Source organism: Zosterops lateralis, assembly GCF_965231275.1.
Source record: "Zosterops lateralis genome assembly, chromosome: 6".
Taxonomy (NCBI): domain Eukaryota; kingdom Metazoa; phylum Chordata; class Aves; order Passeriformes; family Zosteropidae; genus Zosterops; species Zosterops lateralis.
In genome coordinates, this window is record NC_139761.1 from 48,697,750 (window position 1) to 48,718,781 (window position 21,032).

Genomic DNA, 21,032 nt, shown 5'->3' on the forward strand with positions numbered 1-21,032 from the left:
GGCTAGGAACCAGGGGGGCTAATGGGATCACAGGGGTGGAACACTGCAGCAATATTAACCCAGTGGGGTTCAAGGGAAGGAAGAACATTCTGGCAGGTGTGCATTTATGGAAACAGGGTGACATGAACTTAACAAACCAATGAAACCTAAGAAATATTAACATGTGTCTGCAAAGGCCCATGGGAGCAAAGTTTTTCTCATCATGACCTAAAAGGATGTCTTTTCTCATTTGCCTTGGTCCCTCCAGAGTTGAGGCATAGGTACCTTGGGGATAAGCCTCTGGGCCTTCACACTTACCCAGCCCTGCAGAAACTCCAGCATGCAGAGCCCACTGAACCCTCCTCATGGCTTTTAAAGGCTGTGTCTGAGGCTTGCGTAGGGAACAGTCACTCCAGCTCCTCAGGCACTGGTTATGCAATTCCACAGTTCCATCTTCCAAGGCTGTAGATGCTCTTATGTCAATGGACTCCTGGTATTTTACTATTTATTATGAGGAACATAATGTTCACAGTATCCTTCAAACCTGGACTATTGGCTTTGTATTTCTGTTCATACTTAATGATGTCTGAAATACACCAGTCATGACTTATTTGCTTTTATTTTGTGAGGACATTGAGAGCACTAAAGCATCTGCTCACTACACACATGCAGCACTGGAACAGGGTCTCTTCTTGAATGGGAGGAGCAGGGGTTGGGCTTCAAATAAAAGATAAAATCCAGCAGTTAAATACTGCCGGAGTGTCTGCACATTAGACCTCAATCCAAAGCCAGCTGGGAGCTTTACATCAGCCTCAGGAGAAGACAACGGAACCTGTAACCCTTCTTCCTGGAGGCCAAGGATGTGATGAAAAACCAGGATGTGGATTTGTAGGTAAAAAACCAGATGGTTTTGAGATCAAGGGGTTTTTTGGGTTCTAATCTCTTGATTTACTACTGGTAAAAGACTGTATTCCTCCTGATTATACCTCAGCATCACATGGCAGGAACAGGGGCTCCACTCCTGCTGTGTGCAGCTTAGGAATGTCATTCCACGTTTACACTTCTGAGGGGTGGCTGCTTAAATATTGTTGGAAATCTGTTCTGAGCAAAAGTAGGATCTGTGACAGCGCAAAAGATCTGATCCTTTGGTGTGTTCCAGTTAGATCTCACAAAGAGCCAGACATGCAGGGAGCTCTGAGGGTGTACTGATCTCAGAACTGGATTAAAAACAGAAAGAAAAAACCTTCAATTATTCAGACCTTTATTTTTATGGAATACCCGGATTTCTTTCACTGTAATGGTAAATGATGGGGCGATATTAGTGATGGCTGCAGGTCACCAACTTTGCTGCTATATTTATGAAAAGCTTCACTTTGGGGTTGGTTTTTTTTGTTTGTTTGTTTGTTTTTTGGGGTTTTTTTTGTTTGTTTTTTTTTTTTCACTTAGTTTGGAAAAAAAGTAATTAAGGTTTTACATTGTTTTTCATGGTGTCGTTTCTCATCTGTTTGTTGAGCATTTATTTTCATGCGGATAGTCAAGCTTGGTGTTCATTTAGTTTGGTGTTTTTGTAATAATACTAATCTTAAAATGCTGCCAGTGTTTTGTGGATTAACTTGACGTTGCGTTGAACAAAAAGCGGACAGGGCGGTGGGGAACTGTCCTCTCTCGGGGGCGGTGGGGAGCTCCCCTCCCGGCGGGTCTGTGATCCCCAAACCCTCTCCCGGCGGTGCCCGCCCGGGGCCCGCCCCGTGACGCGCGGGAGCGGCGCCGCCGCCGGAAGCGGGTGCGGGGCCGCTTCCTGTGTTTATGTAGGGCCGGGCCGGCGGCACCGGGAGCAGCGGCGGCGGCGGCACCGACACCCGCACCCACAGCGGCACCCGCGCCGGCCGCCATGGCCGTGTCCGAGAGCCAGCTCAAGAAGATGCTCACCAAGGTACGGGCTCGGCCAAGGCGGGCGGGAGGCTCCGGGCAGTCGGGTCGGGAAGGGAGGAACGGCGCAGGCAGCCCAAAATGGTCGTGCCGAGCCGCGGGGCTGGGCTGGGACAGGGCCGGGCACCGGCGGGGCCGTGGGGACACACGGCTCTTGTGCTCCCCCGTTAGCGGAGGGGTGAGGCGAGCCCAGCATCGCTGGCCGGGGCGGGGTGGGTTGGGGTTGGTTACTGCCCCTGTGTGAGGAAACCGGGAATTCTCATGGAAGGCAGATCATTAACCACGGAATCGCGCAGAGCCAGGCGTGCCGCTCTTCTCCCAGTGAACACGGCTTTGTCCAGCGGCCCGGAATGGAAACCCCTAAGGCTGGCACTTAGGGGGAGCTACGGGTGTGCCAGGGATGATTTTGGAATTTTTTTGATCGCGTTTAATCATGTGTGTAGCGCTTTGAAATGAAGTACAATAGGTGAGAATCCGATCAAAACCAAAGGCGCATTCACCTGCATGGAGCCATAAGCAGATTTTTTTATCAGCTTGAAGATGCGTATTGAATACTTAGTCAGTGTCAGCAAATGAGATCACACATGTATCTGTATACACCTCTCTTTGCTAAATTAATATTGCAATGCCATAGGAGAAACAGAATTTAAGGTAATCCAGTGTTGTTGTTCCCCCACACTTGCTCATTTTATACTGCCTTCTGACTTTCTGTAGGTGATGAAAAATGAAGGTGCTATTTCATTATATTTATTTTTCAAAAATAGTTACACTTTCTCTTCTAGAGAGGGAAGTTTAGTGATATTTCCCATATGGAATAGTTCAGTGTATGAGATGACAAAAGCTTGACTCTAGTTTGGGGGGAACATAAGCACTTAATTTAACTTCAGGTATTTATTTACTTGCTGTCCAATCTTGAAAAGCTTCATCTTTCTGTGATCTGTTTCCTGCTATGTAAAATGAGGGGAAAGCATTTGCAATCTGAGAATGGAGGAGGAAAAAAGTCTAGAAATTAAGGATTCAAATTAATCAGTTTTAGTTACCTTCATGGAAATCACTAGGATCTTATATTTTCCAAAGAGCTTTTGGCATTTCTTGGAAATCAGTCCAAGTACAGAAATTAACAGCTGAAATTAACATTTAATTTTGCTTGTGGCAGTAGCTGGAATCATACAACCATCTCTCTATTAAGTAATCATCATTCAGTGTAAAAACAGTTTGCCAGAATATTATTTTTCTTTGTTTTAATGGAGACAGGAAATGCTCGCTTAATGTTCAGGTGATATGCTTAATTTTTGAAAGCACCCCCAATAACCAAATTTATGGTTTATCAGCCCCATCATGTACCAGATTCAGAGTGTGCCTGCTGAGCAGGCAGCCATTGTTTTATCAATTTTATTATTTTATCAGTTTTATTATTTTTCCTGACTCAACTGACTTGAGATTCTTATGCTAAAAGTGGAAGTAAAACCTGACTCTGCATACTCCTTTATTGTGAGGGTGGTGAGGCACTGGCACAGGTTTCCTGGATGTGGATGCCCCATCCCTGGCAGTGTGCAAGGCCAGGCTGGATGGGGCTCTGAGTGACCTGGGATAGTGGAAGGTTCCCTGCCTTGGGCTTGGAACAAGATGATCTTTAGGGTGGCTTCCAACCCAAACCATTCTGTGATCCTTGTACTTTTTAGGAGCTTCTGTTAGCAGAATCCACTTCTCTTTGTAGTAGTGATTACACCCAACTTGTTGAAGCTCTGTCCTGGACCATAAGGTTTATTCCTATGAAAAGGCCCTGCATTTTAAAAGTAGCTGGTGATCAGCTGTCATTTGTCCTGTAGTGACACATTTGTCCTGTAGTGGTGTGGGTATGTGCTGCCAGTCTCTGGCTGCTGTACATGAAAATTCCTCCATGTCCCAGCAATGCTTGTTCCTGCTTCTGCCAGGTGTTGGGGAGGGAGGGAGGAATGTTTTCAAACCTTAACAAAGTTGTCTCTCTGTCAAGCCCCTGCTGCACCCTGCCAATCCTGCACCCATTTACAAAGGAGGCTGAGATGCTCTGCTGCAGCCTTCCCACCAAAACAGCATTCAGGGGCTGATTGACCTCTGTGCTGGTGCTTCCCTGTGCACACAGGAATGAATCCCTGCTGGAAGAGTTGCTTTCTATCCCACAGAACAGCATTTTGCAGACAGACCGTGTGCCTGTTTTGTCCTTGGTCATTTGAGGACGATCAGTGACAGCATCACCCGAGGTGCTGGTGCTTCCTGTGGGCTGAGGTGGCATTGTGGAGGTGGCGTGGTGGCTTCATCCCTGCTCAGGAAATCCAAGTTGGCATGCCCAGGAGGAGCATCCTTGTCAATCTCTGGAGGTGACAGGAAGAAGAGTTAATTTCTAAGCTTCACAACTCATGAGTGTTTGTCGGAGCCAAGGTGACCTTTAGCTGTGGCACCTCACTTTGCTGTTGGATAACGTCTGGATTAATTTGTTCAGATGTTGTTAACATTTGTGTGCATTGGATGTCAGACACTTCATTGTGCTGGGCCCTTTGTCTCCTACCCTGATTCAATGAAAGGTTGCTGTCTGTGTTCCTTAGGACATCTGAAGATTGCAATTTTTTGAAGTCATACTAGAATCAAAAAATTGTCAAGGGAACACATTGCTGGCTTTTCTTTTCAATAGTAATTATCAGGAGGAATGACCACAAGGCTAAAGAGCTGCACTATGTGGTGAACCAACTCTCTGTTGCCCAGGAGCTTCTTTGCTGTATGTGGGTTATAGCTCAGAGAGTGAATATTGTAGTGATTTCTGTAGTAGTGTATCTGTGGTTTACAGGGCATCTGTTACTCCCTGCTCCTGATAAAAGGAAAGGGGTCAAACCAGTATTATTGATGGTAATATTGTGCCTTGATGTGTCTGCCTTCTAGCTGACAGAATACGTGTAAATGCTAATCAATGATTGATAAATATGGTGTTGCTTTGAAAAGTGCTGTGAAATGTATCTGTGTGGTTCAGATCCTAGATAGTTATTTATCAGGAATGTTCAAAACATCACTGTATTTGTTTGGAGATTACTTTTTTTTTTTTTTTTTTAAGATTCACACATATTTTTCAGATACACTTGGTTGTGGTGGAACACGAAAGAAAATGCAATAGCTCTTCCCAGATCAATTGATGCTTAGGCCCTTGTTAAGACTTAACACCTTGTTGAAGTTTGATAAGTTACATAGGCAGTGGTTGTTTAAGTAATATGGACAAGTAAATGATCATTCCAAACTAAGAGTGGAGAAAAATGTCCATGTATAGATGTAAACTCTCATAAATGCTGTCTATTGGGTAAAATAAAAAAATTAAATTAATTACATTAAAAAGATAGTTTTTGAAGTAATTTCTTTCTCTTTTATTTTCCAGTATAAGTATAGAGACCTAACCATACAGGAGACAACCAGTGTTATCACTCAGTACAAGGACCTCAAACCTGTCATGGATTCATATGGTTAGTCTGTGCATGAGAAAACTTTTATTGGTGAATTGTTGATGTGTTAGATGTCTTTGGTAGTTTTTGTGGGGAGAAAAAGAAGATTAACACTAGAAAACATAACTTGAGTTTCTCTTTTTTGTCTCTGACATCAATACTTCTTTAGAAACACAGACTCAGTAATATAGTTAGGTTACTTTAGAAAATAACTATCTAATGTGGCAAGAAGTGTCATGTTTTTCACAGCTTAACTTTTAGTTAATCACTCACTGATGTCATCACTTGGTGTCCTGAGATTGCTGGTATCTTACAAATTCAGCTTTGCTGCCATATAAAGACATTCTTAAAATTCTGTGTAGGAAGAACTGTAAATCAATGAAGAAATGCTTAATTTAAAATCATTGTGGTAGTCCTTAAGAGTATGAAGAAAACTGGATCAAGTAAATAGAAAATTGGCATGAGGGTTTTGTAATGTAAATTATCAATGATAATCACTGTTTGTTAGCTGTTTTACAGTCTCTAAGGTATTTTCAGTGTGTTAAATGAAGATATCTAGGGTTTCACAGTGTACAGTGAGCCAGTGTAGCTTCTGAGGTCAGCCTTCTTCTGGTCACCTTTTTTTAGCTGTTACCTCTGGGATTCCTCTGTGATCTAATTTATATTATTAATACATCATCTAAAAATTTATAGTCTTCTGCTTTTTAAGTTGTATATCTGGATTGAGAAATATTAAGAAGGGACATGGACAGGTAAAAGAGGAATTAATTTTAACTTTAGTAGCTACAAGCCAGCAGCTGTCACAGAAATAAAAATTCATGCAGTGACTGGAGAAACAAAGCAGGAGTGAAAGGACTGTGGCTGGAATAGCTGCACAAGTTTGCATAAGATGGTGATCACAATTCCAGATATCCTTGAGCTGTAGCCATTTGTGTTCCCTAATGCTCTTTAAGCTGCCTGGAAGAGGTTAAGCACAGAATCACTTACAGATAATCGATATTATATGTAGCAGTGACATCAGCTGCAAGAAAGTGATTACATTGCTGAGGAAACAGTTCAAAGTTCATATTAATAATGAAATATTTATCCCCATTGAAATCCCAGCATGTTCCACCTGCCTTTGCAGAACATCAGCACCACAATAACTGTGCACAGTAACCTACATTTCAATTATGGCTAGAAAATTTCAGGAGGAATTAAGAAGATAAAAGCTTCCTCAACAGAAGCTGATTTATTCAGCCAAGAATAATGTATTGGATTAAAAGTAGGAGAAAACTAAATGCAGCAACTCAGTAAATTAAGGTCAGAGTTCTTGTGCAGTTTGTGACTTAGATTTGGCAGAGTCAAGCACTCTTTCTTCCTCTTCAGTGTGTTACTGTTTGCTTAATTTACCTTTACTGATTCTATAATAAATGCCTGCGGCATATTCTTGAAGAAAACATAAAGAATTCTTTTATAAACCTCAGATAACAGTTGTTTTTCTTAAATCAAGTTTGAGCTCAGATTATCTTTGCAGCAATTTGCATTACTTGGACTTTTCAAGGTTCCAGCATTTTCTTTGGTCACTGAATGAGGAAGCAGTTTTATTTGTTAAGAAGGTAGTTTGACAATGATTAGTCATTCATTTCTCAGAAGTGTGTTATTCATAAGGAGTTACCTGACTGTGGACAGTCATTTGCTAATCCATAAATGTGCAAGAGCTGAACATTTCAGGCTGAGTTTACATTTGTACGTGTGTAACTTGTGAAAACTTATAATAAATAACCTGAACCAAGATTAACGTCACCAATATGTTTGTTTTAAAAATATTGCTTGTTCTCTTTCAGTTTTTAATGATGGCTCATCCAGGGAGTTGATGAGCCTCACTGGAACCATTCCTGTGCCTTACAGAGGTATGAATGTATTATAATTATCATCATCCCCATTATTTTCCCAAATTGTATGAAAAACTTAGATTTGTCCTGATTCAACTTCACTACTTCAGTGACCACCATTTTCTTGAAATCCTTTACTTGTCCAAAGTAAAGTATTTTAAAGAAATTGTTCTCTATTTTTGCTGCAGGATAAAATTTGAATGCTGAGCATTGCTGCTTCAGTCATTTACAGCTTTCTAGCATCGTTTTCTTTCAGGATTGCGTGGTTTTTCAGGCTTGTCAGTTGAATGAGGGTTGCAAGCCATTTATTGCTGCAGCTAATGATAATTCTAATTAGAGTCTTATAATGTTGCATTATAGAACAAATGAGATTGTGTAGTAGTGGTGAGTGATGATTGTAAATTAAATGGTTCTGAAAAATGTAGAGTTTGTGGCCATAGTGTTACCTATTCATTGAATGTTATTAGTTGATTTTGGCTCTGGATTCTAACTTTGTACAGTTGAGTTTACTGGGTTTAGGAGTTTCTTATGAATTGGAACACAGGAAGACAGTTGAAGAATTGAAATGACTTCTAAAATCTTTCAAAATATTTTTTCTAGGTAACACATATAATATCCCAATTTGCTTGTGGCTGCTGGACACCTACCCTTTCAACCCTCCAATTTGTTTTGTTAAACCCACTAGCTCTATGACAATAAAAACTGGGAAGCATGTTGATGCAAATGGAAAAATATACCTTCCCTACTTGCATGAGTGGAAATATGTAAGTATAGAGAATTTGAAATTCTCAAACTGCTCATTCTGAATTTCTCAAGATAGTTACATAATTTTTAGTTTAAAAATGTAGTCTTTATTAGAGATCTTAAACTATTTTAAAATATATTCAACTGCTTGTTTTTTGGAATGTCTTAAAGTTCAGGATGTTGCATTCTGTGTTCTGGTTATTTAAGGTAATTAATTGTATCTTCAGTTACAACTTGTCTGATTAAACAGTGCAGCATAAGGTGTCCTCTCTCCTGGCAAGAGAGTGGTATGAAGATTTGTGAGATAAGAATATTTACAGAAGGGAAACTATGAATTTACTTAAAACTCTGTGACTAAAATGGACTTGTACAAGCACTTGGACTTTTTTATGTAGACATTCCTGGAACCTCATGTATATGGATATATTTGCTTTACCAATAAATAGAGGCATTGAGCAGTGTAGGCCTCATAGAAGTTTTGGCCAAAACATGGACTTGTAAAGAAGATAAACTGTGTTGACAAGATTAGAAAAATGGTACAGGATGCATGGTTCTGCAGAAACTGATTAACAGGAATACATTTATTAAAGATGAGTGGTAGTTCAGTGCTTGTGTCAGGTGTTGCACAAAGCAAGAGGATCATCTACGGTACAGCTGATACAGAATTTTTTCGGTTTGAGAGGTTGGTAGAAATAAGTAAGTGGACTATAGTGCTAAGTGAACTTGGAATTGGGGTATTTAATATGGTGCTGCATTCATGATGCTTGTTCCTTTTTTGGCAAAAAGAAATCATGCCTATATTAAGTAGTTATAAACAGAGAAGCCTGGGTTAACTGTATTTAAAGGAAGTTTATGCCACTCCTGAATGGGTTAGAATATTTTTTTTCTATTGAGACATTCTGAATCAGAGCAAAAGCTGTGGTGTATGAAATGGAAATGTCTAAAAAACTTGGGGATCTATATGTTTTTCGTGTTGTGGGGTGGATTTAATTTTTTTAAGTATTATTATAAATCATCACTGGACATTTATACCCAGACATTTGTTGTCCTGCAGTTGATATGGAGCCATGTATTACCCAGTTTATTCTGGGTATAAATGTGGCTGCTGCTGTATTTTGCTGTATGGTTTTGAGTACAAGCTGGCTGGGTTTGGTATCCAGAAAGGAGGTTAATTTTGCACATATATATACAGAGATAGGTATGCATTTTAAGAACATTTAAACCTACAGGAATGATAAAAGGAATCCTTTTGAGAGCTGGTGGAATGGCATCCTATGGTTGCTACAGTCAGTTAAACTCTCTGTTAGCAAAACGAACAACTTGTGATTTGCTTTCCCTCCCAGCCCCAGTCAGACTTGTTGGAGCTGATCCAGGTCATGATTGTTGTGTTTGGAGAGGAACCTCCAGTGTTTTCTCGGCCTACTGCTTCCTCCAGCTACCCCCCATACCAGGCAACAGGCCCACCAACCTGTGAGTGCTCATCACCACTGATTTCTGCAAATAATCATGTTAACATTTCAAAGGGATTGTTGCCCTGCACAGTTTGCCCACAAATAATGCATTTCACTTTTTATATTGCTGGCTAATGAATTCACCTGGGCTGTACTTCACCTTGTTGGACTCAATGATCTTAAAGGTCTTTTACAACTTAAAAGGTTCTGTGAGTCTAAGAATGCATGTTGGGTTTTGGAGGGGAAAAATCAAGTTTGTGTTACAACACAGCAAACCCCAGAAAAAAAGCAGAACACACTCAGACACCCGCAAGCTCCTCAAAACAGCCAATGTCCTGTCAACATTCCAGGATAGACTTACAAAGAGATTATTCAAATAACTTTCTATCTCAGTTTTTTCTTTCTAATAAAACAAGCCCGTCTTTTAAGTATCTTGCAACCATTGATTTCATAAGCACAAACCTGCCTGTAGCTTGTGTTTCCTATGCCCACAGTCCTGTTTGCGTGGTTTATTTTTCTTCTTTTTTCAAATTGCTGGCTGAATTTATTAAAAAAACCCTGCCTTGTGATTTTTTTTATTCTTTGTTCTCTATTGATTTGGTGTTCTGAATTGGTACGCATTTGTATTTTCTTGCTAAAATCCTCAAGACTTATTTAAATCATTTATTTATTTAAAGTTCTTGGAGGCATCTTATTTTAAAGACAGGAGATAGGTAGGTGGGGGAAAAAGAGGAAGTGGGAAACAGAAATCTTAGAAATTCTTCCAGGAGAAGACAGTATTGAGTGGGAAAAAGCAAAAAAAAACCAGCGGCATAGATCTCCTCAAGTCAAAAACTGGGGCAGTAGGGAAAGAAGAGCAGTTTAGCTGGAGGTTGTTTATTTAATAATGTAATAACTGTTCCACTTGTATTTAATGGTAGAGTAGCTGTATTTGGGGTTATTTATTTTGGCCAGATTTTTAAGGCTGTGTCCATTTTCTATTGAAATATGGCTTTTACTTGATCACAGTGTTACATTTGAACAGCTGAAGTGCTATTCATTGCCATTTCCAGCAGAACCCATTTTTAACAAGGTTTTAGGCTCTGAGCCTGTGAGAAAATGGGTAGCAAATATAAATGGGAACCATTAGGAATAATTGACTAAAGGCAGGTGTTTGAGACTTTCCAGCTTGTCTGTGGCTACCCTGCTTGTGAGAGCACCAGAGGATTGGAATGTCCTTATTTTCCAGGAACACTGGGGGTCAGTATAAGTGTAATTTTAGCAGAGGCTGTGACTTTGTGCCTTAAGGACAAGCCTGCAGTGAACCACATTTGATTACTCTTGTAGTCAGTCAAATGAAGTGCTTTGAATTACTATTTTGAATTGAATCAAGCTGAAGTACTATGAATTACTGCATAGCTGAAGTAATTTTAGTGAACACGGTTCAGGGTTTTCAAATTACTAATAGCTACTTAGGTTTACTAGTGTAATCAGACTTTCCTTATTTTACAGACATTTAGGATTTGGGTTTTTTCGTGTTACAGATGCATTGTTTAAGAGGAAATGAAGTCCTTTGGCAAAAATTTTAATCATTTGAAAGCACTGAAGGGTGGGGGGAAAAAAAAGTTATTTGGTGACATATTCCTAAAATTGCTAGAAACGTGGAATAAGTATATCCAAAACATAATTTTGTCAGCTTTTCAAGAAAATCTTAAACTTGCTAAGACTGTTTAGATGTTTATTTGTGCTGATACCAATTTTTTAAATACAACTTCTAAATAACAGAAATTACTTGATAAGGACATGGTTGGATCATTAAACAGCTAATCAACTACTCTGGAGGTACTTAAATTATGCACTTGTTGTTTAGTGAGTAGAGATCATTGGCTAGAAAGGTTAAATTCTTTTTTCAGCTTTACATAAAAAATGGAGACAGCCCTTCAGGTGGGTTATCTTTAATACCTTGATTTGGGGTTTTTTTCTGAGTACCCTAGCTGCAGATTCTTTTTATTTTTTTTCTTAGTACACCTATTTGTTGTGCATTTTAAATCAATACCTGTTTTTATCCACATAGTGATTAGTTTAAAGTAATGATTAAGAAAAAAAAATAACAATAAGATTATTTGTATATATGAGGAAGAACTTCTTTACATGGAGGGTTTTAACTTCTGAAATGTAAAAATACAAAAAAATTCTTGTTTTGTTTAGCTTCCTATGTGCCTGGAATTCCAGGTGGAATATCTCCTTATCCACCATCAAGCACTCCAAACCCAAGGTAAGAGCTCTTTAAACTATCATTGATGTATCTATCAATGTTATATAATTATTCATGTTAGCAGTGTTTGTGAAAAGTGAGGGCTGAATTCTTGTCAGTAACGAAATTCTTCAAATAAAATATATATGGGTGTGATAAATAGATTTTGAAATTACCTAACTCCCAGGTATTATCTTCCTTCGCTCATTTATTTTTACGAGGTTGACATGTTTACATGACATGGAAATTAATGTACTCCTAAAAGTTGAGGTTTCATTAGCAGCTCAGAAATTGAACAAAACATTGCTGGGTTAATACAAACCTTGACTCCAGAGTAAATGGGGACTTAGAGCACTCTAAGGGAATTTGAAGAACACAAAGTTACTTCAAAAGCTTTTTATTAATATTAACCAAGATTTTTTTTTTCTATGTAATAGTTTGGAATAAAGCATTTCCAGAAGACTTACAGATCTGTCTTATTAAATAGTGAAATGTTGACTTCTGCCTCCTAGCGTGTACTTATATTTTTTAAATTAATAATTAATTGGTTTTATTATTAATATCCTTATATTAAAAATAATTTTTAAAAATTTTAAAAAAAAAACTTTTTAAAAGTGTAAAAACCTGTGAAGATTGAGAGGGGGCGAGTGTTATGTTTTAAGAGGAGAAAAGTTAGGATTTTTTTAAGTTCTTACAGCATGTTTTTTCCTCCTAAATGTGTTTGTTTGAAGTGCTCTTAATGTTTGTACAAAAATAACAGAAGAACTGTTTTTAAAATTTATAATTTATGAATTAATAGGAAGGTTTTAAGAACTATTAAATTTGCAGTTACCTGAAGAGAGACAGAACATGCTTATTTTACATTTTGCAGGGGGGTTTGGATCACTTTGTTTAATTCTTACTGTAGTTAATACTCTGCTGCATGCAGGTATCTGTCGGTCTAGCACTGACTAATTTGTGTCCTTGTTTTAATTGATGGCAAATGTAATTTAGAAAGGTGGTGTAGACTGTCACATACCATATCTCATAATTGTTTCAGTGAGCAAATGAATATTTTTGCTTTCTTTGTCCTTCAGAGCAGGACTGAGAATTTCTGGAGGGGTTTATTTCACCTTGCAACCATATTTTGCACTTTCTTGCATTTTTAAGTTTACATAAAGCAGTTCATCAGTCATCTTCCTAACTGTTCTCATATTAAAAATTATTAATTTGAAATTGTTGTGTGGGAGTTTGTAACTAGAATAATTTCTTTTGTATACTTGTGGAATTTCATGTAGCAAAACTGAGAGATTCAGGAGAATTTGTTATCCAAATGTTGACCAGGCAATAACTAGATAGGGTTTACAGATAAAATTGCATCTTAAATTATACCAGAAATACCAGTTGTGAAAGATGTTAATGTGAACAGGAAAAAGGCCTGCATTTTTAACATTTTATTATGTAAATGAATGTTTAACATGGTGGCAATAAAGATAATCTAGTGGATGATATTTTACTAATAGTTGCATAACATTAGCATGTCTTTCTTTGTCAAAGCAGCTACCCAAACTATCCTTATCCAGGTGGAGTTCCCTTTCCAGCAACCACTAGTGTTCAGTACTACCCTTCTCAGCCTCCTGTCACCACTGTAGGTGAGTACCTTGGAAAGGGCTTCTCTGAACTAAAGCTTCTCTCTATACATGTAAAAAAATAAAATGGAAAAAGCAACTTGGTGTTCTTACTCTGAACTTCCAAAGTATTGATCTTTAATTAAAATTTATTCAAAGGAAGAAAAAAAAATACATTTTATTCACCTTTAGTCAGGAATTTGATAAATCTCTGGTTTTATGCAGTATGTTGTGTGTGCTTTGTGAATATTTTGAAGAGCACTGCATGTAACTACATGGGTTTTTCCTTGCCCTTTAACTGTAGGTGACTGTTGATTGCTCTGTTCAGGGTTTAGAAAAGTACCTTTGTCATCATTTAAACATCTAATGGACTCTATACTTTCTTTCCTCCCAAAATAGTAACTTCCTAAAGTAGCAGTTTGGAATGAGCTTCATTTTTAGTGAGTTTCTTCTCCAGCCTCTTCCTTGTTGCTTCTTATTGATCTCTGCTTGTCACTTCCTCCTTTGTTCCCTCCAGCATCAGGACTTAGGGTATTGATTGACCTGTGTCTTTTCCCAGGCTGCTGCTCTGTGGCCCTTGCTTTCCACCCTGCCCCTCACTTGTAGTGTATGTGTAGAAGACTGGGAAGCAGTGGTAAATGTCATCCAGTTAAGTGGGAAGCTGGTGCAGTAACTTTCCGGCTGGCTGACAGTCCTTTTGGCACAGTTGTATGGTGAGGGTGTAGATTCTGTTGTGACGCTGTTCACATCAGCAATTGTGGACTCTTGAGCCCCATAATTTAGAAGTGCATCCATAGGTTCTTCATGTAATGTGTGAACTCCCAGTTATTTATGGAATGACCTGAGTTAGAGTCATAGAATGTCTTTTCTTTCCAGAACTGTGTGTATTTTGTGATTTTCCTTCACATACATGGGGACAAAGCAAGGGAAGAGAGATGCTTCTACTTTACTCTTACTAAAATATCTGAGGAGTTCTTTTACTACAGATTTGAAATCAGCAGTAAGTTGTATGTTGTATTTTTCTTGTGCCTGATCCTGTCCTTTGTGTCCAAGTTCTTTCAGCCTTTTCAATTAGGAAAGAATTTTCTGGAAGTTCTTGGCTGCTTCAGTGGTCCCCTCCACTCTGAGGTGACGAGTCTGCTGTGCACAGTGCAGGGAAGCTGCTGTCCCACTCAAGTATCTCAGTGCCTGGTGTTGTGGGGCTGCACTTGTCTCCCAGAGGATTAATGCTCTCCACTGGCTCTCATGTAGGGAGCTGATGACCTTTCTAGGGAAACTTGGCTTTCTGCAGTGTCTTTCTCAATCAAATCCAGTTTTGCCTTTATGTAGCAGTGTTAATTTAAAATAGAAATATATTCTATTTCATTTCCTTCCCTGATTTTCATCCCCACTGAAGATGAATAGAGCTGCAGTATTTGCCAAAGATAGAAGACTCTTCCAGTCCTGAGTTAGATCATCTGTGATAGCATGTTGTAATGTTGCAGTGCCAGATTTCATACTGATAATTTAACATTACACTGACTCATTTGCTGCAGCTAGGTAAAAGCCTGGTTTACATGACTTATCTCTTGTGCCAGATGAAATGCAAACACATCTCTTTAATTATCCACTACACTTAAAATATTGTGAGGTGTTTTCGTTGTGTTTGTTTTCTTGGGTGTTTTTTACAGTCCAGTATTGTTTTTTCCTTCCAACTGAAAATGTTTTATTCCTGTACAGTTTGTTTGTTTGGCTGTGGTTTATTGTGGTAGTTTATTTAGGAGCATACCAGTTGTTACAACTTCAGAGTTTCATGTGGGTGGTGGTGCTGTGTTTCCTATAGTGAGCCTAGTTTGAATTGAATTAAAAATGTTCATGCAAAGCAGCTCAAGTTTTTCCACAATCACTGTTTTTTCAAATACTCCTTTAGGCTTTTTCTTTCTGTTCTGTCATCTGCCATTAATTACTTTTCTGATGCAGTTACTGGTTGGATGATTCTGTAAGGTCACTTCTGAAACCAGACTCTGCCTAGTAAAGGTTAAAGGTTTCAGAGCTCTGTGGATTTAATGACCATGTGCCATGGACTCTTCCCCAAGCTGGGCTAATTCTGGAAGTGACAGAAGATGTTATGGGTTCATGCTCTGTAAGAAGATACATTGATTGAGCTGTATTAAAATGATGCTTTTTATGTTCAAAGACCTCTTCCCTATCTGGTGACATTTCGGTGTGAACTTTCATTGTGTTACGTGTATTGTGGTTTTTTTTCCGCTGTCCTGCTTCACTGTTAAAGTGAGCCTTGCATAAAACTCCAAGAGTGAGCAATGTCAAGGGAAAAGAAAGTAAGCATAAATTCTACTGATACTGTTTCTGGCTGATTCTGACTTTGTCTTAGAATATAATTCATTATATAAAGTAAACAGCAACTAAAATCATGCTAATGCTGTTTTTTGAAGGGAAATCAGGCCTTTTTGATTGGGAACAATTGTTTGCCTTAATCAGGAAGTCCTATACAGTGAATAAACTGTCCTAGATAGTTTGACTGACTTGGTTTGAGTTTTACTTCTCAGTGTAGAAAGTGCTGTTGTTCTTTTCTCCTTTTCATAAGAAGCACCAATGATGGATTCCTGGGTTTGTGTATATGGTGCTATTTGACAACTCCCGTTGCTGGCTCTAATAGTTAACCAAATTTTGCAAATTATCTTGCTGACTAGCAACTAGGTGAATTTTTTAGGCCAGAATTGTAAATCAGATGAAGTGTTGGGACATTCATATTTTCTTAAGGCTGTCTTTGCACCAGTTGCGTAATAATTCAGTCTCTTTATTTTTCAGTGGTGATTTGGTTATTTTTTTTTAAAGTACACATATTCTGGTGCAACTTATAGGTTTGCAAAGTGCTCATATTAGTAATGATCAAAATTCATGTTTTCTGTATTTCAGAAGGCTTTGGTGGATTAGTAAGCATGATGTGCTTCTTCCTGTAGTTCCTGTTATTCATTTGCATAGCTTTATTTTTCCACTCATATGGCTTGGTGAGGTTTTGTGGACAGGAACAGAGTAAAAACGTAGGGAAGAAATAAAAATTTATGCAGTCTTGTTTTGATAGCAGAAGTAAAAAAAAAAAATTCAATTATACAAGATTCATGTGAGCCGTGATGAGTAGTTTTTTCATTTTGTTGTTTTTGGAAATCTAGGGCACTGGAAAATGTGATGTGCATAATACTGTAACAGTTTCAGAGTTTTGATAGCTGTGTCTCTGGATAAAAAGATACTCTGGTAAAAATTCTTCTTGTTTATTTTCATTTGTAGTTTATAGAGCTTCAAATCTCTCTGTTTCATTCATAGCGGTTGTGTAGTTTAGGCACAAAAGCTGCTGTAATTCTTGCCTTGTCAGTAGTTGTTACCATCCAGCTGAAGTTTCACTGATCTAGAAGGTGTGAGGTACAAGTCTGGGGGAACTGTGCCCCTCCAGTTATTCCCACAGAATAAATTAAGTGGCTTGTGATAAATATCACCAGTAGTCACTTCACATTTGCTAGAGCACTCTGAGTTTCCTGGTCTGGAGACACATTGCACTTCTTGTGACAGACACAAAGTACTTACCTTTCTATTTAAAAGTGTGTTAGTGACAGACTCTTGAAATTATCCTTGAAAGGCTGATTTGCAAAAGCATGTTCAGGTCTCCTGCACTTTCTGCTCACTTGCCCATAGGGATTGTGCTGTTCTTGAGCCTGGAGGAAATGACCCTTGAATATTCACCTGTTCTCTTGGACCCCTCTTCCCCTCAATGGTAAATTCCCATGGAATTCTTCCAAGAAGGTCTGTGAAGAGGCCAAAGTTAGTTCTCATAAAATCCAGGGTTGCAATCTTATTCATTGGTCTGCTGTCTGCTTGTGGGATACAGAACTCCAGGATCTCATGGTCAGTGTAGCCACGGCTGCCCCAACCTTCACATCTCCACAACCAGACATTCCTTGTTAGTTTTACACGGTCCAGCAGCACTTCTTTTCTCATGGGCTTCATCTGTGTCAGAAAGTTATTGTCAATGCTTTCCAGGAATCTCCTGGATTGTGTGTTCCTGGCTGTGGTGTCCCTCCAGCAGGTGTCAGGGTGGTTCCCCGTGAAAACCTGGGCTGCATGCCCTTCCTGGAAGTGGTCTCTGTAACTCTCCCTTTGTCTTTCCTAGTTTAAAGCTTTCTTTACCAGGCCAGGCAATTCTAAAAACAACAACAACAACAACAAAAAAAAAAAAAAAAAACCACCCAAACTAATACCTGTAGTAGGTAAATTCATTGTCTCGAGCCAGCTGTTACATTGTGGTTGAATACATCTAGCCATTAACTCTTGTTCTTCTTTAAAAGGTCTTGGAGTAGTAACATTGATGGGAATATTTCAGAGGAAATGGCCACCTCATTTTTAAAGTAAAAAAAGAGTGTGGATATGGGACTAGTGAAGTGAATGAATGGATGCATACTCTTAAATTTACTTGTGTCCATCCTAATGTATGTTATCTCACTGTGGTGTCTTTGCTGCTTCTGGAAATCATTACAGAGAGCAGTAAAATTATTTTACTGTCTCACATTGCTGAAGTACATAGAGCAACTTGGCCTCTTGCTATTCCAACTGGCTTTATCCTGCAGCCAGTGCAGGCCAGCATTAATGTTGTGGGACCTCGTTGTGCAGGGCCCAGCAGAGATGGCACCATCAGCGAGGACACCATCCGCGCCTCGCTCATCTCGGCCGTCAGCGACAAGCTGAGGTGGCGGATGAAGGAGGAGATGGATCGCGCCCAAGCCGAGCTCAACGCCTTGAAACGCACAGAGGAGGACCTGAAGAAAGGGCACCAGAAACTGGAGGAGATGGTGACTCGCCTGGATCAGGAAGTGGTAAGCTGAGAGGAGCCACTGCTCCCACCTGAGTGTTCCTAGGAGTGAACAGAAGCTTGTAATTAATTAATCATTAAGCGTGATAGAAATAACAAAGCTTCCAGTGCATTGTGCTTTTTCACAGCTGGGGGCTTGTGCTCAGACTGAAGCAAGTCAAAAATACCAGTGACCACGAGGTGCAGTGTCCTGTGTGTGTCTTACAAATGTCATTGCTCAGTAGTAGAGTGTAGCAGTGTGATTTTAGATGATGGAGCTGCTAACTGTTTCCCAATAAGCATCTCCTGTGGAAAAGCCACTTGGGGCGGATTCAGGCAAAGCAGTCAGGTCCACACATCACACATGTCACGTCTGGCTAAGCAAAGAGAGGCAAAAAGGACCTTTTGTATGGTAAGTTCCACCAAAGGAACATGCCAAGGGATCAGGGACAAAAAGGCCTGGCCATGTGCTGTGCACAGGCCTAGATAGAGGCCAGGAACCAATGGTGTGAAGGCACATGGGCAGTACAAAGGGCAGGGCAAAGGTCAGTGACCTATAGGGAAGACAGGGCCAGCCACCAGGGATACGACAACCAATGGGAAAGCAGGGAAAGAAGAAACCAGGAGAATTAGGGGCATCGGGGAGGAGGAGACTGGAGTAGATTACACAGTGTTGCAAGGCACCATGGGGGAGCTCGCTCCTTCAGCCTAGGCAGGGAAGGGTGGTAGATCTTTCCAGGGCAGGGCCCTGGGAATTCCCCTGTGGGGTTTGAGGGATTCCACAGTAGAGGAATATTTTTCCCCATTCTTCCTGTGAAAGATGTTAGTGGTGTGAGATTATTTCACATTTGTGTCTCTTCCATAATAATGTATAACAGCAGCACTGGAGAGCATTTCAGTGTCTTAGTGCAGAGAACACTGATTTTAGTCACAGCCTCCTTGTCTAACTCCTCCTTTCCCAGAAGTCTCTCCTACTCACAGTATGCTCAGAAATTCCTGCAGTTTTTCATTAAAGCATCTTCTGCTTAGTCCATCTGCTCCTTGCACTGCTGCTCAGGAGTAAGATTTTGGGATTGATGAACAGTTTCTGAAACCAGTTCAGTGTTCAGATGTGGTTTTAAAAAATTATTAGAAATTATTAATTGGACTACAGAACTGGTGATACTGCATTCTAAAGAAAATAATTACTTTGGCTTTACTTTTATTATTTTTAACTAGTTGAAATGTTTTCTTTTCCCTAATGTGGACTTGGAAATACTTGGAGTGTTGCCATGCCTTCTCTACAGTTATAAATGGGCAATGGATTGACATTATCTAAAGCAAATGTTACTTTTTCAAAAAATCTGAAATCTACAGATTGATTGCTCTTTCTTTTGTAATAATCATAACAGAGATAAGCAAAGAAGTACAGAATGAACTGATATGTCTAAAAATCTTCCATCTAGACAACTGTATCACAAGAAGATAAATAAACATCTTAATTGTTTTTAGGCTGAAGTTGACAAGAACATTGAACTTCTCAAAAAGAAGGATGAGGAGCTCAGTTCTGCCTTAGAGAAAATGGAAAGTCAGTCAGAAAATAATGACATAGATGAAGTTATAATTCCTACAGCACCACTTTACAAGCAGATCCTGAACTTATATGCAGAAGAAAATGCAATTGAAGACACCATCTTCTACCTTGGGGAAGCATTGAGACGTGGAGTGATAGATTTAGATGTCTTTTTAAAGGTAGGTTTCTTGGGGTGTTTTTAAGGTGTGCATTTTAAATGCGTTTACTTTGGACTCTGGCTCAGCTTACTAATGTTCATGATCTCTTCACAGAAGAGGATCCTGTAGGAACAGGAAAATTTATACATTCAAGCATAAGTTTTAGAAAGAAATTTCAGAATTTAAAGACCAATTTTAAAAGCATTATAGATGCAAAGCCATATTGTTTCCTTCTTGTGTAGACCTTGCTAGTTGTTTATCTCCTGTTAGAAGAGCCATTCTCTGCCCCATGGGACGTGCATTAATCTGATTTCACCTTATGGAGTGCGCGTTATTACTTTGATAAGAATATGTGTGGAGTTAATTATTAATTATAATTTAATAAACTAGTTAATAATTAAAAACTGCAAAAATATACTGTAATGACTGCATTTGGTAGCCATCTGCCAGTCATTTTAAGCCGAGAAAGTGGCATTTAGAATAGTGAATTAAGCGTTTCCAAAAAACTGATATCCCATTTGGGTCACAGAATGTGCTGTGCTTTGAACATTTTATTGCAGTATTAAGTTTTTATCAGAACTTTACCAAAAGCCAGCTGTTGTTTTTCTTTCTGCAGCATGTACGTCTCCTGTCTCGCAAGCAGTTCCAGCTGAGGGCACTGATGCAGAAAGCAAGGAAGACTGCTGGACTCAGTGATCTCTACTGAATTCCCAGACTTTACCTGGGAAACTAGGTTTCCTTGTGAAGCAGCCGTTCTCTTGATCTTTCTCTTAATCAGTAGGTGCCCAGAGTAAGTTATTACATCATCCAAGTGTAAGATATTTTGAATCAATAATATATTTTCTTTTTGGTAAAGACTAGCTTTTATTAATGCACTTTCTATCTCCTGTAATCTTTGTGCTGGTGGACTTAACGCTGAATAAAACTTGTTGCATATTTTCTTCCTCTACAGAGCTGTGTAACGTGTTTCTTTTCAAATATGCAGTGTCAGCTTAGCCGTGCTTTCACTTTACTCCTGAGATTTGGATGGTGTGCCAAACTGGAAAAATTCACATTTATTATGACCAGTAAAAACTGAAAACTCAAAAGGTTCTTGGTCTCAGCACCATAACCAGCATGGCTTACAACTGAGCCTTTGCCTTAACTTTCCATGTAACTGCTGGCTCTGAAGAGGTTGGAGTTCATTTTAAAAAACTGGGTGAGGCTT

At 39.2% G+C, this 21,032-nt stretch overlaps 1 protein-coding gene across 2 annotated transcripts; it reads left to right on the forward strand.

Annotated features, from left to right (window-relative positions):
- Window positions 1-1,803: 1,803 nt before the first annotated feature.
- On the forward strand, window positions 1,804-20,774 carry TSG101 (tumor susceptibility 101). 2 transcript variants are annotated; one of them, XM_083864155.1, is made up of 10 exons: window positions 1,804-1,912; window positions 5,306-5,390; window positions 7,196-7,261; window positions 7,844-8,007; window positions 9,331-9,457; window positions 11,626-11,692; window positions 13,208-13,302; window positions 17,938-18,140; window positions 19,607-19,846; window positions 20,442-20,774. In XM_083864155.1, the coding sequence occupies exons 1-10, from the start codon at window positions 1,871-1,873 to the stop codon at window positions 20,529-20,531; spliced, it is 1,179 nt and encodes a 392-aa protein (XP_083720281.1). In that variant the 5' UTR covers window positions 1,804-1,870; the 3' UTR covers window positions 20,532-20,774. The 2 variants fall into 2 exon arrangements, with proteins under 2 accessions (XP_083720281.1, XP_083720282.1); XM_083864156.1 differs by having other exon boundaries at window positions 13,211-13,302.
- The last annotated feature ends 258 nt before the right edge of the window (window positions 20,775-21,032 follow it).